The sequence below is a fragment of the Musca domestica genome, unplaced genomic scaffold (genome assembly GCF_030504385.1).
Source record: "Musca domestica strain aabys unplaced genomic scaffold, Musca_domestica.polishedcontigs.V.1.1 24, whole genome shotgun sequence".
Lineage (NCBI taxonomy): Eukaryota > Metazoa > Arthropoda > Insecta > Diptera > Muscidae > Musca > Musca domestica.
In genome coordinates, this window is record NW_026712272.1 from 9,203,294 (window position 1) to 9,227,905 (window position 24,612).

Here is a 24,612-nt window from a genome sequence, read left to right on the forward strand (position 1 = left end):
TGTAAAAATAAGAAATTGTCTTTTTGGGCAAAAATACCTGTTGACGTTCCATATACCTATAAAAAAACTATAAAATCTGTAATGTTCGGCATCGGTTTCTTAATTTTTGTTTTTTATTTATATTTAATTTTAAAATTGCATTTACATATAATTTTCCAATAAAAATATTAAAAGAAAATATTAAAAGAAGAAATTGTAAATCACATATAAAAATAAAAAAAAAAAACATAAAAACAAAGAGCAAAAATATATATAACAAAAAAATATTTATAGCATTTAAAGCATTTTTTTCTGTCTGTAAAGAAGGAATTCCCAAAAAAATAACCATCCTCAAAAAAATGAAAATAAAACACTTTCAAGTAATTGAAAAAATTGCCATTGCAAATTTGTTTAACCAGCAAATACACATATATATCTACACAAATAACAAACAAAAAATGCATATACATCTATATACACTTCTATATACAAATGAAGAAAAAAAATCAAATATTTATATATATTTAGCAATCGCTTAATAGACAAGAACAAAGAACAAAGGTATTATTATTATTGACAAGCTGAGGCAAATATATTTCAAATTAAAAAAAAAAAATAAAAACCAAAAAAAAAACAAAAAACAACTGCTTAGTTTGATGTACAACGTTTAAAAAACGCATAAAAATGAAATCAATAACAAAGAAAAGCATAAAACAAACCAACAAAAAGAAATTATATATAAAACGCAAAAGAAAACATTTTCTCAAAATAAAAAAAAAAGGAAAAACAAAAAAAAAACAGAGTTTTAGATGTAATTTTTAGAAGAAGAAGGTAAGTACTCTAGGTTGGATAATATTTATCTTGAAATAGAGTTATTAATTCTTTAGAACAATACTAGTTTTTTTAGTAGAAAATCTCTTATGGTTTATTTAAGTTCTGTCTAAGCCAAATCGATTCCACTCTATTTCTCATTCCATATTAAAAAAAAAATAATAAAACACTTGACCTTATTTTTACCATTATTTATTTCGTTTCAATTTCAATAAACAAAATTAAAATTTTTTTATTTGAAAATTTATCTTTTTGTATTTAATTTTTCTTTCTTCAAAATAAGTGATGTTTTGTATTTATTTGTTTTTCTATAATTATTAACAACTATATATTTTGCAAACTAAAGTAGTTTCTTTATTTTTTATTTATAAATATATTTTATATGAAATACAGCAGTCCACTCTTCAAGAAATTCTAATAGGAATTTTGTTGTTGTTTTTTTTTTCATAGAAATATAAATATTTATTCTTTGATTTTTTTTCATATATTTTAAACTATGAATATTTGCATTTATATAAAAATTAAAAGAAAAAAATGCCAATTTATTTTACTTTTCCAAAAATATTTTTTTTTTTTAAAACAAAATTTTGAAAAATGAAATTTTGTTCCATATTCATTTATGTATAAATATATGTTCTATTTACAAAAAAACAAAATAAATTAAAATTTATATATACATTTATCAAATCTAAAAGACTAGTACTATAGTTTAGAAAATTTGGAGGAGACAAGAGGATATAGGAGTTCTCTTTTACCTATCTTTCGGCAGAGATTTGCTTTTTTGTTTATCAGATGGGCAGAAAAGTCAAGGGTCTGCTAAAATCTGCAAATATGGTTGCGGGAATTAAAAGTAAATAAAGTTCTAAAAGTATCACAGGATCTGTATTCAGCCTCTACCCTGGGACTACCGGATCATGACAAGCAAAAAAAAAAAATAAGATTTAAGGTCGGAATACATAAAACGCTGTTTTGACTGGCTTAAGTCGTTGGCTGGGTTCTTCGTAGAGGAACAAAGGAGTTCCAATTTTTGGCCTATGCTCTTTTTTTCTTTTCCGAAGACTCCGATTGACTTAAGCCAGTCAGTTTATTTTAAAATGCCATCCAAATAAAATGTAAATGTCAAAATGGATTTTTAGCTGATACGTCAAAGTCGAAAGATAGAAAAAAAATTTCTTTGAAGTCAAATATCGAAAAATTCAAACAATTGACTTACGTTTTCCCTAAAGAATGGGCATACGCTGGTGTTGGGAGGCGCTGGAAAATTTAGATGTTGGAACAAATCTAGTTTAGTAAAATCTCTTTGATTTTTTCGAAATCCTTTCTAAAGGTAGGGATTTTAACCCTGATTCTGGGAACCTTTTTTTTGAGGGACGGACCCGGGACCCAGATTTAACTATAACTTTCGAACCGCTTCAAATAACAACATGTAACTAACATGGATAGGTATTATTTTTATAAGCTTTTCAACGATACCTATATTGTCTGTATTGGTATTGAACCCAGACTTTCGAATCAAAAATCTGGGGTCCCGGGTCCGTCCTCCAAGAAAAAATAGTTTCCCGGAATCAGAGTAAACATACCTACCACTGGAAAGCATTTATTTTACCAGTTAGGCTGTTTCGAAACTGTTTCACATGAAACAAACTCGAGTTTTTTTTTTAAATTCTTAAGGGGTAGGTATTTGTACTCTGATTTCGGAATGGACACAGATACTCGAAAGTCCTGAGTCATGCGGGAACTACTAAACCAATATCTGCACAAATAAAGGCCATTTGAACACTAATCTACCGACTCGAATTTTGTATAAATCCCCCAAAAAAATCGAAAAAGCGGGTCCGTAAAATAACAAATTATATATGACACTCGTAGACTTTACAAAACCCATATTGCCTATATCCATTTAATAGATCAAATATCTGGGTATCCGGTTCCGTTCACCACAAAAAAATTTCTTCCGGTATCAGCATACACATACCTACCTTTAGAAAATAGTTCAATAAAAGTCCATAGACATCCTCTTCCATTCATAGACAATAGTGTTTCTAGGGAAGAGTGACTTTAAGGGTCTCTATAGACAGAAGATTAAAAGACAGATAATATTCTGAAGTTTTGACAAAATAAAGGCAGGATATCCTCTTGGTGGCCATCTTTAGTTAAAAGGGGTTATAAAGTTACGAGACCTTTTGATATTCGTCCATAAATCGAAAACCTCACGAATGGTTTCTATAGATTGAATAGTTCCTGAAGACTTTCTATACAAGGATCGAAAAGAAAGTCAGTGGATATAGGCGTAGAATTGTAGAAGTCTTCAAAAGTCTTCCCGCTCAACAAAGACGAACTTCCAGCGATATTCCAGTGGCCTGCTAGACGAAAAATTACTTTTTTCTTTCTAAAAGTCCTCTATAGACAGAAGATTTTCTTAAGATATTTTTCAAAACCCTTCTGAATTCCTCTAGTGGACCTCCTATGTATGGCAGTAGATATCCGGAGGGCCTCTATAAGTTCCTCTATGTATAGAACGCCTTTTAAAGAACTTCACTGAATAGAAGACATCAAGGAAGTCCTTTACATAGGTACGTCCTCCAGAAGCCTTCTAATTATAATAGACCCTATGAACCGATTCTATAGCTCCATTATGTTACCACCCCACTTGATTCCCAGTTGGCCGAGCCACGGAATTTAAATTTGGTATTTTAAAAAGCTTGGTTTAAGTCGGTAGTGAATTCTCTTCCAAGGGGTAAAATGCTCACATAGTACTCCTTGTTTAGAATTTCAAAATAACGAATATCGGGGGTACCGTTTTATGGGGGCTATACGATATCGTGGACCGATATAGCTCATCTTCGAAATTAACGTACCTGTAGACAAAAGACTGATCTGTAATAATTTCTAACTTCCTATTTTCAGATACCCTCCATTCTAAGTATGGTGGAGGGTATAAAAACCTCACGAGCCAGATTTCTGGAAGATTCCAAGTTTTACTCTCCCCTCTTTTATTTAGTATCCATAAGTGCTCCGGTTTGAAAAAAATAGTGTTCTCTTATCTCTCTTATTCGAGTGACATAGAAAAGTATTTCTTTCTTACTCGCAGGAGTAATCCTGCTCAATTGCGAGTAAAACCTGGATCTCTGGTACTATCAATGGATTGTCAATAACTTATTAGAGAACAGAGTATTTTTAAATTTTTAAACTATTAACTTTAACCACTGTTGCTGTTTAGCCATTAAATACCCTTGGTATATTTGTTAGCTTGAACAGTATATGTTCGTCGATTTTCCCTTTATTATATCGAAGAAAACTGCAAATCTAGTAGATTCTTGCAGGTACTGGAACAGAGAAATGGTTAACTTTCAGTTTCATATATTCCCAAAGAAAAAAAACTTTATCTACAAAATAGCTTTAGACCCTGCACCTTTCTGCCCATTGCTTTTCATGTTTGCTAATTAAAAAGGGCAATTTAAACTACAAATTATCTTCCTAATCCTAATTTAAATTTTGTTTTAATAAATTTCTAAGGGTATTTTTTTTTTGCTGTCGAAAAATGGTTCATTTCACATTTTTAATATTCCATAAATAGGTTCATTGTTTGGTTGTTTCGTTTTGGAAGGGATAAGGCCTAAAAATGTTTTTTTTTTTTTTTGTATTCTTTTTTCGTTTATTTTATTACAAATATAGTTTTCTATTTCCATAGTTTGTTTTGTTGTTTTTGTTTTTTTTTTTTCTTTTTATATAAATATAAATAGAGTTTTAAGCTAAAGTTTACATAGATCGATTTTCTAATGCATTATACAAAGTTTAAAAATTAATAGTTAATTAATTATTACACACACTTTTTTCTCATTTAAAAATAATAATAATTATAATTAAATTAAATAATAATAGTTGTAGTTGTAATTTATTTAATATTAATTGTAATAGTAATAATAGTAATAGTTAAGAATTGTTTATCGGGGGTTCTCTTCTATATTTACATATACAATAAAATATATATTTAGTTAGGTATAGGTATATAAATATATATCTATTTAACAACCAAAGACTGTTTTAAATGACGCAGTAAACCGGCGCCAATGTCCTGAACATCAGGCCATTGACGTATCACACAAATTATAACGAATATCGATAAGAACGTTGTCAGCACACGGACTCTGGAAAAAAGAGGGAGAGAGAAGAGAAAAGGGGGAGCAATTAAAAATCAGAAATAATAATATGTATAAAGTTATTGGCATGGAAAATAAATTATGGAGATCTATCTCTAGAAGCTATATAAACATGGAAGACTTCTTAGAGCTCAGTTATACAAGAGGAGCTTCTAGAGATGTCTAGTAATAGAAGAATTTTTAAAGGGGCTTCTGATACAGAATAAGTTTAATACGCCTTCGGAACATAAAAACCTTTCGGGATGTCTTCTATATGTAGAGGATGAGGTTTTAGATATCTTCTCACTATAAAGAACTTCCTGAGTTCTTCGTCATACAGAAGACCTTCTAGGGGCCCTCTAGACATTTACGACATTCAAGCCTTGTAAGACCTTTTATGCCTTTTTAGATTTTTTGCCTTTTTAGATTTAATAGGTCTTCTAGACATCAAATAACTTGTAAAGTTTTCGTGACATTGACACCCTTCTAAAGCTCTTGGAGACCTATACCTATATATTTTAGGGGTATTCCAAGCATGGAAGACCTTCTAGATATCTTCTAGTAGAATATTTTAATAGGGTTTCTATACATCGAATGTTTTCTACACGTAGAGGACTACCTTTTAGAAATTTTCTTCCTGAGTCTTCCTGGGTTTTTCTAGCTACAGAAGGCATTCTAGAGGTCATATAGGCATACGACATTCTTTAACCTTCTTAGACTGTCTATGAATTTTTAGTTTTTTTTTTTTTTAATGGACCTTCTGGATATCAGATATGTTGTACAAGTCTTCTAGACATCCCTTCTAGAGAGCTTCAAGTCGTAGGACACCTTCTGGCCCTTTAGACAGGTCCAGACATAAAATGTCCTGCTTAATGTGTTCTGGACATGGATGCCCTTCAAAAGGGCTTCTGCTAGCAAAATATCTCCCAGACCATCTGGTCGTAAAATATCTCCTGAACATAAAAGATCTTCAAGATGATTTCCAGGCACGTAATGTCCTCTAGATCTAGAAGATCTTGTAGACTTCTTCGGCTATAGAAAACCTTACAAAAACCATCCACTTTCTGCTATTCTTTCAGCCATAGAATACCTTTAAAAGATTTTCTAGACACACAAGACCTTTTAAAGATCTATTATAGATGGCAAATCTTCTAAAAAATATAAAGGCATTAGAGTCAAAGAAGACAATCAACATTTCTTCTTCACATAGAGGACTTTCGCTTTTTGAATACCTCCAAAATGCTCGCCAGACAATGACGAACTTCCAGAGGCATACTGGACATAGAAAAGAACTACTTAATAAATTCTAGACCCTACAAGTCATCTGGATATAGGCGTTGAATTATAGAAGTCTTTAAAAGTCATCCCGCTCAACAAAGACAAACTTCCAGCGGTATTTTTGTGATAGAAGACTTTCTAGTGGCCTGCCAGACAAAAAAAAACTATTTAATGTATTTTTAGCATGAGAGACCTGATCTCGTGGACATAGATTATTCCTTGGAAGGCTTCTAGGCATTTAATATCTTCCAGATGGCCTATAGAACCTAGTTCATGAACAGTTCTTCCTGAAGTATTTAACTTAATGAATACCTTCACATGTCTACTTGACAAAGAAAAGATATTTGGACATTAAGACTTCCTAGAAATCTTCTGGACGAAACAAAACTTTTTAATGTCCTCTAGACATAGAAGACCCTCTAAAGATCTTTTTGGCATTGAAGACCCATTAAAAGGCTTTTAGGCATAGAATATCTTATAGGTCTTTAAAATACCAATAACTTTGTAAAGCCCCTCTAGATATGAAGGCTATGTCTCCTAGTCTCCTAGACATAGAAAATCCTGTAAACATTTTCGGCACAATAGAGTTCTGTTAAAAACAGAGGGATGTTTAAACAAAAGGTCCTTTAGACCATCAACAGCTCTTCTAAACATAAAAGCCCTTAGAGAAAGAAGATTCTCCGAAAGTATTCTGAGCAAAGAAGACTTTCTAGAGAACTTCTTTAGATCTTCTCGACGTAGAAACCCCACTAAGATCCTCTGGACATAGAAGAGCCACTGGAAGGTTTCTAGACATGGAATATCTTATAGACCTATGGGCAAGGAATTGTTGAAGTCTTCAAAAGCAAAATACTTTGTGAAGCAAAAACAAACAAAACTTTTTAATCTCTTCTAGACATAGAAGACCCATTAAAGATCTTTTTGACATTGAAGATCCACGGTTTTAGCCATCGAATATCTTATAGATCTTCAAAATACCAATAACTTTGTAAAGCTCCTTAAGATGTGATACCTTGTTAAGATATCCTAGACATAGAAAATCCTGTAAACATTTTCGGTACAATAGAGAGTTCTGTTAAAAACGGAGGGACGTTCAAAACGTCCTTTAAACCATCAACAGCTCTTGTAAACATAAAAGCCCTTAGAGAAAAAAGACTCTCCGAAAGTATTCTGAGCAAAGAAGACTATCTAGAGAAACTCTTTAGATCTTCTAGACGTAGAAAACCCTCTATGATCCTCTGGACATAGAAGAGCCACTGGAAGTTTTCTAAACATAGACTATCTTATAGACCTATAGGCAAGGAATTGTTGAAGTCTTCAAAAACAAAAAACTTTGTGAAGCTCTTCTAGACACAGAAGATATTCTAAAAGTCTTATGGACATAGAAGTTCTTGTAAAGACCTTCTACACAATAGAGAGTTATGTTGGGCATAGAAGACGTAACCAAAGAATATTAATCATAGGTTTTTTTTCAAACCAAACGTTTTTTTAATATCATATAGAGGTAGAAGATCCTCCACAGGTTAATATTAAAGACCTTCCAGAGGTCTTACAGCCATAAAATATCCTCTAGAAGCTCTATTTGCACAAAAGATATTCTAAATGTCTTCAAAACACCAAAGACTTGGTAAAGATTTTCTAGTCATGATGACCTTGTATAGATTTTATCACATATCGTCTTCTAAAGATGCCTTTAACCGTTTAAGACCCTCTAGATTTCTTCTATTCATAGACGAATTCCAGAACTTTTCATGATTTCGAAAAAAAATATTAACCCATTATTACCTTGTTTTCAAAAACGGCATTATAATACCCGCCGCTGTGGCAACCAGCAGCAGTACCACTTGCAGTATGGTCAGGACAACATTAATTAATTTCACAACTAAAGCACGGGCATTTGAGTTATCGATACCTTCAACAGTTACGTATTGTTGTTGGGATAAATGTTCCATTTTGGAAATCTAGAAAAAGAAGGAAGGGGAACAAATTAATTTCCAATAAATAAATCGTCACAACCTTAAAGCATAGACTAATGAATATATGGACGACAGAATGTGGAATGGCTATCCTGATTGCTCTCAGCACGTTTTTTACATACTCAACATGCTGTTTGAGCCAATAGTCCTACTGGAGACTGTGAAAACCTATTTTGTTTTTCAAGAATTGCAATTAATTGTTGTTGATCTGATTTTTTTGTCGAATATAAACGGTGGGAGCATTCCTTCGTCTATATATCCATTAGTCCATGTTTGAAGACCTACTCTAGTTTGACAATTTTCTAAAACTTCATTGACATCCTGTAGACGTTCATCACTTTGATATTGGACTTTTTCCTCCATGTCGGCAATGGTTTGTTTCAAATTTTCAATTTCGTTCTACAAGAAAAGAAGAAAACGAAATGTTAGAGATAAAGAATGTGGTAAGAAAAACATTGTAGTACCTGATGTAATTCCGTCAGGTCATTGATTTGTTCCTCCAGACTTTCAGCACGATATCGTTCACCTTCCAGTGTTGCAGTTAAGTTATTAAAATCCTTTTGAGCATTCTTTAAAGAAAATGAATCAATTTTAAATAATTTTATAACAGAAAAAATTAAAGAATGAAATGCCTCTCACCTCCAGTCGTTCAACACGTTCGGTTAGTTTTTCTATTTCAGCCTTACGTTCGGCCAATTCGGTTAGAAGAGATTTCAATACAATGTGATATTGGCTGGCACCCGATTGACTTTTTCCAGAGCTAAAAACACGAAAATAAGTTTAAATGCATTCTCCTTTAAATCATTTGTCTTTTGAATTCTTACCCCGCTGGTATGCTCTCACTGGTGACGCTGCTACATTCACTGCCATTCTCACTATTGAATTTACCGCTACCAGCACCACCGGCATTAAGCATACCGCCGCCACCGCCAGATCCAGTCGATGCATTTGGTATGGCGGTGTTGGGCGTTGAACTACCAAACATTTCATGATTCGCAGGCATATTTAAGTTATTCAATTCAGATTCTGAAAAATGAAGAAATTAGATTCATTTATGTTCCCTTGGATGAAAAATTCCAACACCAACCTGACATTTGATTTATATTATCAGCACTGCCAAATTTATTCTTAATCAAATGTGCAAATTCCCGGGGCTTGGACATGACAGACCCTGAAAAGCCGGTAATACCATCACGGATATTGCCGCCAACATTTCTGGAAAATAGGAAAAAAACAAAAACACAATTAAAACAGCCAGGCGGAACTCAAGTTTTCCTATGGGAAACCTCATTCAGCCGGGCTGAATTGAAGTTTTCCTATGGGAAACCTCATTCAGCCAGGCTGAATTCAAGATTTCCTAATGGAAACCTCATTCAGCCAGGCTGAATTGAAGATTTCCTAATGGAACCTCATTCAGCCAGGCTGAATTGAAGATTTCCTAATGGAAACCTCATTCAGCCAGGCTGAATTGAAGATTTCCTAATGGAAACCTCATTCAGCCAGGCTGAATTGAAGATTTCCTAATGGAAACCTCATTCAGCCAGGCTGAATGAAGATTTCCTAATGGAAACATCATTCAGCCAGGCTGAATTGAAGATTTCCTAATGAAACCTCATTCAGCCAGGCTGAATTGAAGTTTTCCTAATGAAAACCTCATTCAGCCAGGCTGAATTGAAGTTTTCCTAATGAAAACCTCATTCAGCCAGGCTGAATTGAAGTTTTCCTAATGAAAACCTCATTCAGCCAGGCTGAATTGAAGTTTTCCTAATGAAAACCTCATTCAGCCAGGCTGAATTGAAGTTTTCCTAATGAAAACCTCATTCAGCCAGGCTGAATTGAAGTTTTCCTAATGAAAACCTCATTCAGCAGGCTGAATTGAAGTTTTCCTAATGAAAACCTCATTCAGCCAGGCTGAATTGAAGTTTTCCTAATGAAAACCTCATTCAGCCAGGCTGAATTGAAGTTTTCCTAATGAAAACCTCATTCAGCCAGGCTGAATTGAAGTTTTCCTAATGAAAACCTCATTCAGCCAGGCTGAATTGAAGTTTTCCTAATGAAAACCTCATTCAGCCAGGCTGAATTGAAGTTTTCCTAATGAAAACCTCATTCAGCCAGGCTGAATTGAAGTTTTCCTAATGAAAACCTCATTCAGCCAGGCTGAATTGAAGTTTTCCTAATGAAAACCTCATTCAGCCAGGCTGAATAGAAGTTTTCCTAATGAAAACCTCATTCAGCCAGGCTGAATAGAAGTTTTCCTAATGAAAACCTCATTCAGCCAGGCTGAATTGAAGTTTTCCTAATGAAAACCTCATTCAGCCAGGCTGAATTGAAGTTTTCCTAATGAAAACCTCATTCAGCCAGGCTGAATTGAAGTTTTCCTAATGAAAACCTCATTCAGCCAGGCTGAATTGAAGTTTTCCTAATGAAAACCTCATTCAGCCAGGCTGAATTGAAGTTTTCCTAATGAAAACCTCATTCAGCCAGGCTGAATTGAAGTTTTCCTAATGAAAACCTCATTCAGCCAGGCTGAATTGAAGTTTTCCTAATGAAAACCTCATTCAGCCAGGCTGAATTGAAGTTTTCCTAATGAAAACCTCATTCAGCCAGGCTGAATTGAAGTTTTCCTAATGAAAACCTCATTCAGCCAGGCTGAATTGAAGTTTTCCTAATGAAAACCTCATTCAGCCAGGCTGAATTGAAGTTTTCCTAATGAAAACCTCATTCAGCCAGGCTGAATTGAAGTTTTCCTAATGAAAACCTCATTCAGCCAGGCTGAATTGAAGTTTTCCTAATGAAAACCTCATTCAGCCAGGCTGAATTGAAGTTTTCCTAATGAAAACCTCATTCAGCCAGGCTGAATTGAAGTTTTCCTAATGAAAACCTCATTCAGCCAGGCTGAATTGAAGTTTTCCTAATGAAAACCTCATTCAGCCAGGCTGAATTGAAGTTTCCTAATGAAAACCTCATTCAGCCAGGCTGAATTGAAGTTTTCCTAATGAAAACCTCATTCAGCCAGGCTGAATTGAAGTTTTCCTAATGAAAACCTCATTCAGCCAGGCTGAATTGAAGTTTTCCTAATGAAAACCTCATTCAGCCAGGCTGAATTGAAGTTTTCCTAATGAAAACCTCATTCAGCCAGGCTGAATTGAAGTTTTCCTAATGAAAACCTCATTCAGCCAGGCTGAATTGAAGTTTTCCTAATGAAAACCTCATTCAGCCAGGCTGAATTGAAGTTTTCCCAATGGTAACCTCATTCAGCCAGGCTGAATTGAAGATTTTCTAATGGAAACCTTTTTGGAGTCCAAGACTTTCCATAGGAATTGAAGTGTTTACATACCTTAACCCTTGGCCCACGTCTCGTAAGACTTCACGCGGTTGTCTATGCTGTGACTTGTGTTGATATTGTTGATTCTGTAGGTCTTTCACTCGCTTCGTGTAGTTGTCCAGTTTCTTTTGCAGTTGAGATATTGAGTGTGCGCTTTTTTGGTTCTTTTTCTCAAAAACGGCCTGAAACAAAACATATCAAATTTAAATGTGGTTTTCACTGGAAAATTGGACTGTTATCCGATGGGAAAGCATCTATTCAGCCTGACTAAATAGGACTGTTTTCCGTTGGGAAAGCTTCTATTCAGCCTGCCTGAATAGGTCTGTTTTCCGTTGGGGAAGAAGCTATTCAGCATGGCTGAATAGAGCGTTATCCGTTTGGGAGACCTTGTATTCAGCTTGGCTGAATGGACATCCCTTTGGGAGACCTTGTATTTAGCTTGGCTGAATGGGTATACCTTTGGGAGACTTTTTATTCAGCCTGGCTGAATGGGTATCCCTTAAGAGACCTTCTATTCAACCTGGCTGAATGGACATCTCTTTGGGAAACCTTCTATTTAGCCTGGCTGAATAGGCATCCCTTTGGGAGACCTTCTATTCAGCCTGGCTGAATGGGCATCCCTTTGGGAGACCTTCCATTCAGTCTAACTGAATGAGCTTCCCTTTGGGATAACTTCTATTAAGCCTGGCTGAATGGATATCCCTTTGGGAGACCTTCTATTCTTGGCCGAATGGTCATCCCTTTGGGAGAGCTTCTATTCAGTCTGGCTCAATGAGCATTCCTTTGGAAGACCTTCTATTCAGCGTGGCTGAATGGGCATCCCTTTGGGAGACCTTCTATTCAGCCTGGCTGAATGGGCATCCCTTTGGGAGACCTTCTATTCAGCCTGGCTGAATGGGCATCCCTTTGGGAGACTTTCTATTCAGCCTGGCTGAATGGGCATCCCTTCGGGAGACCTTCTATTCAGCCTGGCTGAATGGGCATCCCTTTAGGAAACCTTCTATTCAACCTGACTGAATGGGTTTCCCTTTGGGAGTCCTTTTTTTTGTCTGCTTAAATGGCTTTTTCGTTTGGGAAACATTGAAACTGAGATATCACTCACCTTTATCCGTATCAACTGCTGTTTGTCAGCACTGGCGGCCAATTTGAGATATTCATTAACGTTATCTGTAAAAACAAATGGGAATTGGTTAATATTTTTATTTTGTTTTTGGAATCCAATTCCAACTCCTTACCATCTCGGGAAGTCTGTTCTTTACGTATCGACTCCTTTGTACATTGAATTTTGGTATTTAGCCGATCAAGGGCCTGTAAACTGGAGGTTCTTTCATGGCGCCGGTGATGTTTTTTACTACCACTGCTGGTCTCACCGCCATGGCCGGGACCACCGGCGGCATCCAGATCATCGGAGGCAAAGCTTTGATAGCAAATGTCGTCAAGACCTGCAGGGGAGGCAAACAGAAATGTAATCTAAGGTGGGGGAATCGCATTCTTCAGTTTTTACCTGACAACCGTGTATCGTCTATAACACCACCCGAGGTGATACCAGTACTACCCAGTGCCACATCCACATCACCACCCACCAAACCAACACCACTCAATGGTATACCACCACCCATGGCCCCATAGGCCAAGAGACCACCCTGATCGGAACCATGTGTACGGGCATGGGTACGATTGCGTTCGCGACTGCGTCGATTTGTGGGCGAATGACTGCGAAAACCACGATAGGGCGTCACACCGACCACCCCAACACCACCACCGCTACCCATGCTACCGGTCATGGTGGTGGCCACACTGTTGCTGGCGCCACTGGATGTCGCTGCTATACCGCCGACGACCGCCGCTGAACTGCTGCCGCCAAATCCAATGGTCGCTGAGCCCGTCGAGTCGGCACTCTCGCCGCGGTGATGTTCACGCTCTCTGGACACTGTTGTTGTATTCATGCGAAAATGTTTGTTGGGTTTTTTGATTTTAGGTTAGAATTTGTTTTTTTTTTTTTTGGGCTCTCAAAGAAAGGATTTTAAGATCGAAATTGTAGCCGTTTGAATTTGTTTGGTTTTGTATTTTTTTTTTTTTTTGTATCGTTTCAGAAATGAAAATCAATATTTTTTTTTTGTTTTTTGTTGTTGTTGATGTTGCTTTGCTTTTTGGCTGTTCAGGTGTGAGTTTGCTCTGATCTTATCTAAGCGAAATGTAAAGCTCTAAGAGTATTGCTCTCTTGGCAAAAGAGAGTAATTTGTTTTGTCAGCTAAGAGAGTGAATTTACAAATAAAGCACATATAAAAAATGTGGGCGTGTGAGAGAGAGCGAGAGGAGGTTTAACGATACAAAACAACAAGTAAAATAGAGAGACAGAGAAACAAAGCCAGAGCGAGAAAGTCACAAATATCGTTGTAAAAATTGATACCAAAGAAAAGAACGGTGATGATGAACAAAGAAAGCGTTCACACGTTATGAGAGCAAATAAATATCTCTCCTCCGGAGATGAGAGACAAAACACAACAGATACTTGAAAACAAAGAAGAACTTTTTCCAACAGAAAATAGAGAGAGAGAGCGGCGTGATGAATTGTGTTTTGTTTACTTGATGACGACAGTGGGTGATTTAGACAGCTGTACTTTTTTTAATTGGTGAGTGAGAGCAGAAGGTTTTTTTCTCTTACTCTTCTTCTTGGTCTCATAAAACTCTTATTCCTAAGAAGGTGAGCGAGCGTGTGCGTGCGTGATCAAAGAAAATCTTCTATTAATTTATTAAAAATACACAACTAGTTGTTGTTCTTGTTGTTGTTGTTGCTGTGGTGGGTGTCCTTGTCTTTTTATAGTTAATTTTATGAAGCTGTGGGTGATAAATAAAACAAAACAGAAGGACGAATGATAGAAAGAAAACAGAAAAGAAGAAAAAAAAAACACATTGATAAACACATAATTTATGAAGGTAGGAAAAAACAATAATGAATAAAAATAGACACAAGGCATGCAAAAATATTTACAAGGACATTTACATATACACAGGGAAATCGGGCATAGGAGAACTCCTATTCAGCCCGGTCTGAATGAGGTTTTCCATAGAAAAACTTCATTTCAGCCCGGCTGAATGAGGTTTTCCATAGGAAAACTTCATTTCAGTCCGGCTGAATGAGGTTTTCCATAGGAAAACTTCATTTCAGTCCGGCTGAATGAGGTTTTCCATAGGAGAACTTCAATTCAGCCCGACTGAATGAGGTTTTCCATAGGATAACATCAATTCAGCCCGGCTGAATGAGGTTTTCCATAAGAAAACTTCACTTCAATGAGGTTTTCCATAGGAAAACTCCAATTCAGCTGAATGAGGTTCTCCATAGGAAAATTACAATTCAGCCTAGGCTGAATGGAGCTTTTCCCATAGGAAAATTGCAATTCTGCCTTGGCTGAATGGAGCTTTTCCCATAGGAAAATTGCAATTCAGCCTTGGCTGAATGGAGCTTTTCCCATAGGAAAATTGCAATTCAGCCTGGGCTGAATGGAGCTTTTCCCATAGGAAAATTGCAATCCAACCCCGGTTTTCCCAGTAGAACATAAGAATAAATAAATATTAACATTTTTACAAAAGAAACCAAAAACAATGAATGACAAATAATGACACTGCATTGACATCGAATCTCGAGATATGAGAGAAGTGAGGTGAGGGGTGAGAAAACATTTAAAGCTAACCACCAACCAACCAACTACAAATTACAATAATAAAAAGAATTTATTATTCAACTCTAGATACAGCTACAAATTCCAACTATAATTATTCGAAATAATAAAAAAATACTACATTTTTTAATTGAGTCTCCAAGAGAAACTCAGAAGGAGGGAGAGAGAGAAAGAGGGGAAGGAAGTATGGGACAGCTACATGAGGAGATCTGGCTACTTACTTGGCTCGGCACTGCGTGTGGCCGATGGAGATCGACTGGTGCGTAATAGCAGTACACTTCCGGTTCTCGATTGCGACAGTAATTGTGAGGCCGATGTCGAGGCTGATGCCAATGGATTGTGATGATGATGATGATGATGCAGAGGGGCCAATGGTTGCAAGGGCAACAATTGATCTTTGGCTAATTGATGACTGCTGCCACCTAGATGTGAACCATCCATTATTTTGTGTTGTTGTTGTTTGTTTGAGATTACTTCGTTCTTTTAGTGTTGGCAAATGCTTGAGACAAGTGGTTGGATGAGGTGGAGGAACATTGTCGTCTGGGTTGCAGCAGGCAGGCAGGCAGTCGCGCAGAGGGCGGTGGAGATAAATGCAGCTTCCTGATGGATTTCAAGCTTGGTCTTACTTGGATCTCTGCAAAAAAAGACGGGAAAAATATTTCAATTTTCATTGCTGCTCCCAAGAAAGGAAATTCACTGTTAATCTTTACTTATTTTCAAAATTGAATGGGAAAAAATTTTCAATTCAGAAATTTTCTATGGTTCCCGAGATCCGCTTTGTACTGTTTGTTTGTTGTAGATTCTCAAAACGGCTTAATTGAAATATAAATAAATTTAATCAGCATAAATTGTATTGTAAACGAAAAACCAACAACAAGAACAATAACAGACAGACAGAAGTAGAGGAGATGGAGGAAAAGAAGAAAATAAAATAGAATAGAATAACTACGACAAATCGCCACTCGCACAATTTCGAGATTATGATTTGTGTATGTGATCAGCAACAGCCATGCGAGAAGGAAGGGTGCCGAGGTGACGGCCCCCAGAGATTATGTTTATTATCATAAACATATTCTGTTCGAACTCCCCTCCTCCCCAACACCGTATGGGCCCCTTGTCATTGATCCCTGCACTGCATTGAACTAAAAACAGAAAACAGATTTGTATTTCATTGATATGGAGGCACAGGCAGTAGATGACCACCGACCGGCCATAGTGGCTTGGTTGGTTTAAAGTCCATTGTTGATTCACCTCGCCAGATATTTACAACAACAACAACAATAAAACAATATTCCACAAATAATTGTCTTATTTGTTGTATATTTTAATAAAAATAATCTCTACTTAATGTGAAGCAATGTGGTCAAGGCGGGCAGGGAGGGAGCGAGGCAAGGGCAAAGTAGAAGCTAAAAAATCCAAGATAATCAACAAAAGAACCATTTATAGATATACAAAAAGCCACATTGTTTTAAGCGGATTAGCGGAGATATAAAGACAGTAACAACGGAAGCAATGCGTTCCACAAAATTTTCAACATTTTGTATGGAAAAATTACCATTCCACAAATCTTTCTCTAGAGAATATTACGATCCACAAAATTTTCTCTGGAGAATATTACGATCCACAATATTTTCTATAGAAAATATTACGATCCGCAATATTTTCTCTAGAAAATATTACGATACACAAGATTTTCTATTGAAAATATTACGATCCACAAGATTTTCTACAGAAAATATTACGTTCCACAATATTTTCCATAGAAAATATTACGTTCCACAAGATTTTCTATAGAAAATATTAAGTTCCGCAAGATTTTCTCTGGAAAATATTACGTTCCACAAGATTTTCTATAGAAAATATTACGTTCTGCAAGATTTTCTCTGGAAAATATTGCGTTCCACAAGATTTTCTCTGGAAAATAATGTGTTCCACAAGATTTTCTCTGGAAAATATTGCGTTCCACAAGATTTTCTCTGGAAAATAATGTGTTCCACAAGATTTTCTCTGGAAAATAATGTGTTCCACAAGATTTTGTATTGAAAACATTGTGTTCCACAAGATTTTCTATAGAAAATATTGCGTTCCACAAGATTTTTCTATAGAAAAATATTACGATCCACAAGATTTTTGTATCGAAAATATTACGATCCACAAGATTTTCTATGGAAAATATTACGATCCACAATATTTTCTATAGAAAATATTTTGATCCACTAAATGTCCTATAGAAAATATTACGATCCACAATATTTTCCATAGAAAATATTACGTTCCACAAGATTTTCTATAGAAAATATTACGTTCCACAAGATTTTCTATGGAAAATATTGCGTTCCACAAGATTTTCTCTGGAAAATAATGTGTTCCACAAGATTTTGTATTGAAAACATTGTGTTCCACAAGATTTTCTACTGAAAATATTGCATTCCACAACATTTTCTATAAAAAATATTACGATCCACAAGATTTTGTATCGAAAATATTACGATCCACAATATTTTCTATGGAGAATATTACGATCCACAATATTTTCTATTGAGAATGTTACGATCCACAATATTTTCTATGGAGAATATTACGATCCACAAGATTTTCTATAGAAAATAATGCGTTCCACAAAATTTTCTATAGCAAATATTGCGTTCCACACGATTTTCTAGAGAAAATATTTCCACAACATTTTCTAGAGAAAATATTGCGTTCCACAATATTTTCTATAGAAAATATTACGATCCACTAGAATTTCTATGGAAAATATTACGTTTCACAACATTTTCTATAAAAAATATTACGTTCCACAAGATTTTCTATAGAAAATATTGCGTTCCACAAGATTTTGCATAGAAAATATTGCGTTCCACAAGATTTTCCATAGAAAATATTGCGTTCCACAAGATTTTCTATGGAAAATATTACGATCCACTAGAATTTCTATGGAAAATATTACGTTTCACAACATTTTCTATAAAAAATATTACGTTCCACAAGATTTTCTATAGAAAATATTGCGTTCCACAAGATTTTGCATAGAAAATATTGCGTTCCACAAGATTTTCTATAGAAAATATTACGTTCCACAAGATTTTCTATAGAAAATATTACATTCCACAAGATTTTCTATGGAAAATATTATGTTCCACAACACTTTCTATTGAAAATATTGCATTCCACAAAATTTTCTCAGAAAAATATTGCGTTCCACAAAATTTTCTCAGAAAAATATTGCGTTCCACAATTTTTTCTATGGAAAATATTACCTTCCACTGCATTTTATATCGAAAATATTATGTTCCACAACATTCTCTATCGAAAAATGGGTTCCACAATATTGTTTCCCGCCTCTCTTCTTTCCTCCCATATGACACGTTAGCAACCACTTTTTTTAATTATTTCCAATTACCTCCGTATTTATGTGAATAAAAATAACGATTAAAATTTTTATTAAAACGGTTCATAAATTCAACCGTAATTAGAAATTTGATTAGAGCGTGAAGTGTATAACCTGTCGCCGATGTGAATGGCAACGACTAAACTTCATTTGAAAAAACAATCGACTACAATCGAATACACACACACACACACTAACACTCACAACTGGTCAATTGGATTCCATGCAGCCGACGATGGGGCTGAGTTGTCACGCTCCACTCATGCGTATGTAAATTAAAAAGCTAATTGATTGATGGCCTTATCTTATCGACATAAAACAAAAACCAGAACAACAACAAAAACAAAGAACACATAAATGACAGTTCTACGTCAAATATTATTGAAATAAAGCATAAAATGTGACCGACTTAGGAAGGAGGAGGAAGAAGAAGTTCATTGAATTGACTACTGCCGAATGACTGACTCACTCATTGGAGGATTCTTTCGCTTCTCCCGCATTCCCTTGGCTTTTCAAATATTTATTCTGCGTATCAATTTAATTGAATAACAATAATGGCATAATTAAGACACATAATTTGTAAACAAATAAACATTAAAAAGCCAATAAATTAATTTATTAAATTAGGAGTGTTCGATGGATTAATGAAGATATCGGGAGAGAGACAGAGACGGCCAGACGTCGTCGGTCATGCTTAAACGCATTAGGAATATTAATTACTTTTGAAAAAAAAAAAACAAATTTCGAATGTAGTTCCCCCTACTACCGAGTTGTCATTTGGCGTGGACAAAAAAAAATAAAAACAAAAAGAACACACATAAATACAAATAATGGAAAAATCCTGTGGAACGCATTATTTTCAATAGAAAATGTTGTGGAACGCGATATTTTCAATTGAACACGTTGTGAAACGTAATATTTTCAGTAGAAAATGTTGTGGAATGCAATATTGTCAATAGAAAATGTTGTGGAACGCAATATTTTCAATAGAAAATTTTGTGGAACGCAATATTTTCAATAGAAAATCTTGTGGAACACAATATTTTCAATAGAAAATCTTGTGGAACATAATATTTTCTATAGAAAACTTTGTGGAACATAATATTTTTTATAGAAAACTTTGTGGAATGCAATATTTTCAATAGAAAATCTTGTGGAATGCAATATTTTCAATAGAAAATCTTGTGGAACGCAATGTTTTCAATAGAAAATCTTGTGGAACGCAATGTTTTCAATAGAAAATCTTGTGGAACGCAATATTTTCGATTAAAAATCTTGTGGAACGCAATATTTTCTATAGAAAATTTTGTGGATCGTACATTTTTTGTTGAACACAATATTTTCAATAGAAAATCTTGTGGAACACAATATTTTCAATAGAAAATCTTGTTTAACACAATATTTTCAATAGAAAATCTTGTGGAACATAATATTTTCTATAGAAAACTTTGTGGAACATAATATTTTTTATAGAAAACTTTGTGGAACATAATATTTTTTATAGAAAACTTTGTGGAACATAATATTTTTTATAGAAAACTATGTGGAATGCAATATTTTCAATAGAAAATCTCGTGGAATGCAATATTTTCAATAGAACATATTGTGGAACGCAATGTTTCCAATAGAAAATCTTGTGGAACGCAATGTTTTCAATAGAAAATCTTGTGGAACGCAATGTATTTTCTATAGAAAATCTTGTGGAACGCAATATTTTCTATAGAAAACTTTGTGGAATGCAATATTTTCTATAGAAAACTTTGTGGAATGCAATATTTTCAATAGAAAATCTTGTGGAATGCAATATTTTCAATAGAAAATCTTGTGGAATGCAATGTTTTCAATAGAAAATCTTGTGGAACGCAATATTTTCAATAGAAAATCTTGTGGAGTGCAATATTTTCAATAGTAAATCTTGTGGAATGCAATATTTTCAATAGAAAAGCTTGTGGAATGTAATATTTTTCAATAGAAAAGCTTGTGGAACGCAATATTTTCAATAGAAAATGTTGTGGAACGCAATATTTTCCATAGAAAATCTTGTGGAACGCAATATTTTCCATAGAAAATCTTGTGGAACGCAATATTTTCCATAGAAAATCTTGTGGAACGCAATATTTTCCATAAAAAATCTTGTGGAACGCAATATTTTCCATAGAAAATCTTGTGGAACGCAATATTTTCCATAGAAAATCTTGTGGAACGCAATATTTTCCATAAAAAATCTTGTGGAACGCAATATTTTCCATAGAAAATCTTGTGGAACGCAATATTTTCCATAGAAAATCTTGTGGAACGCAATATTTTAAATAGAAAATCTTGTGGAACGCAATATTTTCCATAAAAAATCTTGTGGAACGCAATATTTTCCATAGAAAATCTTGTGGAACGCAATATTTTCCATAGAAAATCTTGTAAAACCCATTATTTCCCATAAAAAATGTAGTGGTTCGGAAATTTTCATAGAGAATATATGATATGCCACGTTTTGGAATAATCACTTTACAAATTATAATCGTAGTTTTCGCCTATCTTCACACCTTTTATGCCAAGATAAAGAATCGTCTGGCTTGCCATTAGCACCCACACCACTTGGCGTTGTTGGTATCATTTCCGTTCTGATGGATTTTGCCAGCAGCAATGGTGTAGTATTTGGATATCATTTCGATGCCAGAGAAATTATCTCTGGGCAGATTATTTTTGTTGGCAGCTGGAAACGCACTTGTTCGGCTATTAATTTTTTGTTTTTGTTATTTCTTTTCGTTGTTTTTTTTTTTTTTTTTTTTTTTGGTCGGCCATGGATTATTTTAGCGGTGAAGGTCGTTTCAATATATTGACTGACTGGCAGACTGAGTGACTGACGTACGGTATTATTACAGATTTGCTGACTTGGTTATTGCTGCTGTTGTATTCTTTTTTCTGTTGTTGTTTTTTTGTTCTCTCATCGTAATAATGTTACTTAAGCTCTTTGTACTTGCGTGTCAAGTACGTAAATGTGAATCTGTGCAGTCGCACAGAATGTATTGTTTTATCGCCTCTTTTTCGCCCGCCATCTCTCTATCGTCTGCATGTTTTTGTTTCATTGGCTATTCAGTTTCAGAATGGATGGATATTGAAATGAATAAACAAAACCACAAGGAAATAAGTTGTTAAATTAAACATTTGACCGATGTGTGCAAGAGTGTGTGTGTGTACGTAGCTGTATGTATGTATGTACCTGATGCTGCAGAAGTTGGCCAAAATGTAGGTATACGTCAATGCCAATGATATATTTATGTTACGGGGGTGGGATTATTGAGTAAGGGGAGCAACGAATAAGGAATTTGATATTAACTTTTGCCGGAATAGATTACTTTTCCAAAAGAAATGTTGTGGAATATAATATTTTCTATAGAAAATCTTGTGGAACGTAATATTTTCTATAGAAAATCTTGTGGAACGTAATATTTTCTATAAAAAATCTTGTGGAACGTAAAATTTTCTAGAAAAAATCTTGTGGAATGCAATATTTTCTATAGAAAATCTTGTGGAATGCAATATTTTCTATAGAAAATCTTGTGGAATGCAATATTTTCTATAGAAAATCTTGTGGAACATAATATTTAGCATAGAAAATGGTGTGGAACATAATATTTTCTATAGAAAATAGTGTGGAACATAATATTTTCTATAGAAAATAGTGTGGAACGTAATATTTTCTATAGAAAATAGTGTGGAACGTAATATTTTCTATAGAAAATAGTGTGGAACGTAATATTTTCTATAGAAAATAGTGTGGAACGTAATATTTTCTATAGAAAATAGTGTGGAACGTAATATTTTCTATAGAAAATAGTGTGGAACGTAATATTTTCTATAGAAAATAGTGTGGAACGTAATATTTTCTATAGAAAATAGTGTGGAACGTAATATTTTCTATAGAAAATCTTGTGGAACATAAAATTCTCTACAGAAAATCTTGTGGAACGCAATATTTTCAATAGAAAATCTTGTAGAACGCAATATTTTCAATAGAAAATCTTGTGGAACGCAATATTTTCAATAGAAAATCTTGTGGAACATAATTTTTTCTATAGAAAATCTTGTGGATCGTAATATTTTCTATAGGAAATCTTGTGGAACATAATATTTTCTATAGAAAATAGTGTGGAACATAATATTTTCTATAGAAAATTTTGTGGAACGTAATATTTTCTATAGAAAATCGTGTGGATCGTAATATTTTCTATAGAAAATCGTGTGGATCGTAATATTTTCTATAGAAAATCGTGTGGATCGTAATATTTTCACTAGAAAATCTTGTGGATCGTAATATTTTCACTAGAAAATCTTGTGGATCGTAATATTTTCTATAGAAAATCTTGTAGAACTTAATATTTTCTATAGAAAAACTTGTGGATCGTAATATTTCCTACAGAAAATCTTGTGGATCGTAATATTTTATATAAAAAAATGCAAATGCGTGAAACTATGTAGAATACCACGAAAAGCGTGTGGAATATAGATAATATTTCCGTTGGAATTCCCTCCGGAATACATTTCTATTTCCATATAAGCTGCACAATTTTTTTGCTTTGCCTATTTGCTATTCTTTTCGTTTACTTTCTATTTCGTCGCCTTCACCGTCATAACAGTTGGCAGTATCATAACAAAAAATACCGCTTCTGCTGCAATGGTAGTGGTGGTCGGTCGGTTGCTTGGTTGTTGTTCAATGAACTTGGCATAGATATTTTTTTTTGTTTTTGGCATTGTTGCTGTTGCGTTTCGGAAGAATAACACGCTCGCCTTCTTGGCATTTTATTTGTCTTCTTTCTTGTGTTTTTTTTCTTCTTCTTTGATTGATGAAATGAAATTAATTTCTTAATGAACAGCAGCAGCCCCCCTAATGTTTGATGTTCAACTGAGCAGAACTGCTTCTATTATTGACTGAATAATATTTTGCGATATGGCCAAAAATGCTAACACATTGGTCATAAAACTGTAGCCATAAACTATTTCAATGTTTCGACATGGAATATTATGGCACACTTGAATTCCAAAATAGAGGAAAAAAATAAAGGGAAGTGGTTATAACAGAAAAATATAAATAGTTTGCATAGAAATCCACAAGAGGTCCCAAACTATAGAATTTTATTCGAATCATATCCACTCTTTAGTTAATTTTAGCTAATTCCCCGAGGAATTAACAGTCCCCCTGCCAAAATAAAGAATTCGAAAACTACTTCCAAATCCCCCTTGAGACCACCTACCAAATATGTTCCATCCCAGGCGTCATGTTCAAAAAAAAAAAAAACTACCAGTAATAATTGTCATCTTTATTCTCTTTTTAGCATAAACATCTGAGGCGTGTTAATTCGATGAGAAACAGATAATTGTGCGTTGGGGGTGAGGTGGAGATTTTTTCTCTATTTCCCCATTTTTCCTCGCGTGCTTTCTAATATCAGTGCTGACTGCATATTAGTCTAATGTGTTGATGTGTGTGTGTGTGTGTGTGTTTGATGTCGCTCGTCAAGGGTCGTTATCGTTTTTAATAAGATTAAACAATGCTACCGACCGACAACATGGAAATTGGTATTTACGACAGGTTCAGTCATTTCCTTTGGATATTGTGTTGTTTGTTTTGATATTAACGCCTAAATTAATAGCACCATCCGATAGGAAGGTGTTGAAAATTAAATGAAAAGTGAATGAATGGTTTTCCACAAGATTTTCTATTGAAAATATTGCGTTCCACAAGATTTTCTATTGAAAATATTGCGTTCCACAAGATTTTCTATTGAAAATATTGCGTTCCACAAGATTTTCTATGGAAAATATTGCGTTCCACAAGATTTTCTATAGATAATATTACGCTCCACAAGATTTTCCATTGATAATATTACGTTCCACAAGATTTTCTATGGAAAATATTACATCCCACAAAGATTTTCTGTTGAAAATATTGTGTTCCACAAGATTTTCTATGGAAAATATTACATCTCACAAAGATTTTCTATTGAAAATATAGCATTCC

The 24,612-nt window shown here is 34.4% G+C and overlaps 1 protein-coding gene across 3 annotated transcripts in view; it reads right to left on the reverse strand.

Annotated features, from left to right (window-relative positions):
• Positions 1–4,435: 4,435 nt before the first annotated feature.
• Positions 4,436–24,612, reverse strand: part of LOC101896212 (transmembrane and coiled-coil domains protein 2) — a 52,648-nt gene continuing 32,471 nt past the window's right edge. The window contains exons 2-13 of one of the 3 annotated variants that reach the window (XM_059123250.1): positions 15,430–15,842; positions 13,033–13,458; positions 12,764–12,970; positions 12,631–12,695; positions 11,541–11,710; positions 9,291–9,418; positions 9,028–9,229; positions 8,843–8,963; positions 8,668–8,772; positions 8,489–8,602; positions 8,013–8,188; positions 4,436–4,958 (exon numbers count right to left, since the gene is read on the reverse strand). In XM_059123250.1, coding sequence (XP_058979233.1) covers positions 4,832–4,958; positions 8,013–8,188; positions 8,489–8,602; positions 8,668–8,772; positions 8,843–8,963; positions 9,028–9,229; positions 9,291–9,418; positions 11,541–11,710; positions 12,631–12,695; positions 12,764–12,970; positions 13,033–13,458; positions 15,430–15,649 — 2,061 coding nt within the window. In that variant the 5' untranslated portion in view covers positions 15,650–15,842 and the 3' untranslated portion in view covers positions 4,436–4,831. Of the gene's footprint in view, positions 4,959–8,012; positions 8,189–8,488; positions 8,603–8,667; positions 8,773–8,842; positions 8,964–9,027; positions 9,230–9,290; positions 9,419–11,540; positions 11,711–12,630; positions 12,696–12,763; positions 12,971–13,032; positions 13,714–15,429; positions 15,843–24,612 lie in introns of those variants that run through there. The other 2 variants (XM_059123251.1, XM_059123252.1) reach the window with 2 other exon arrangements.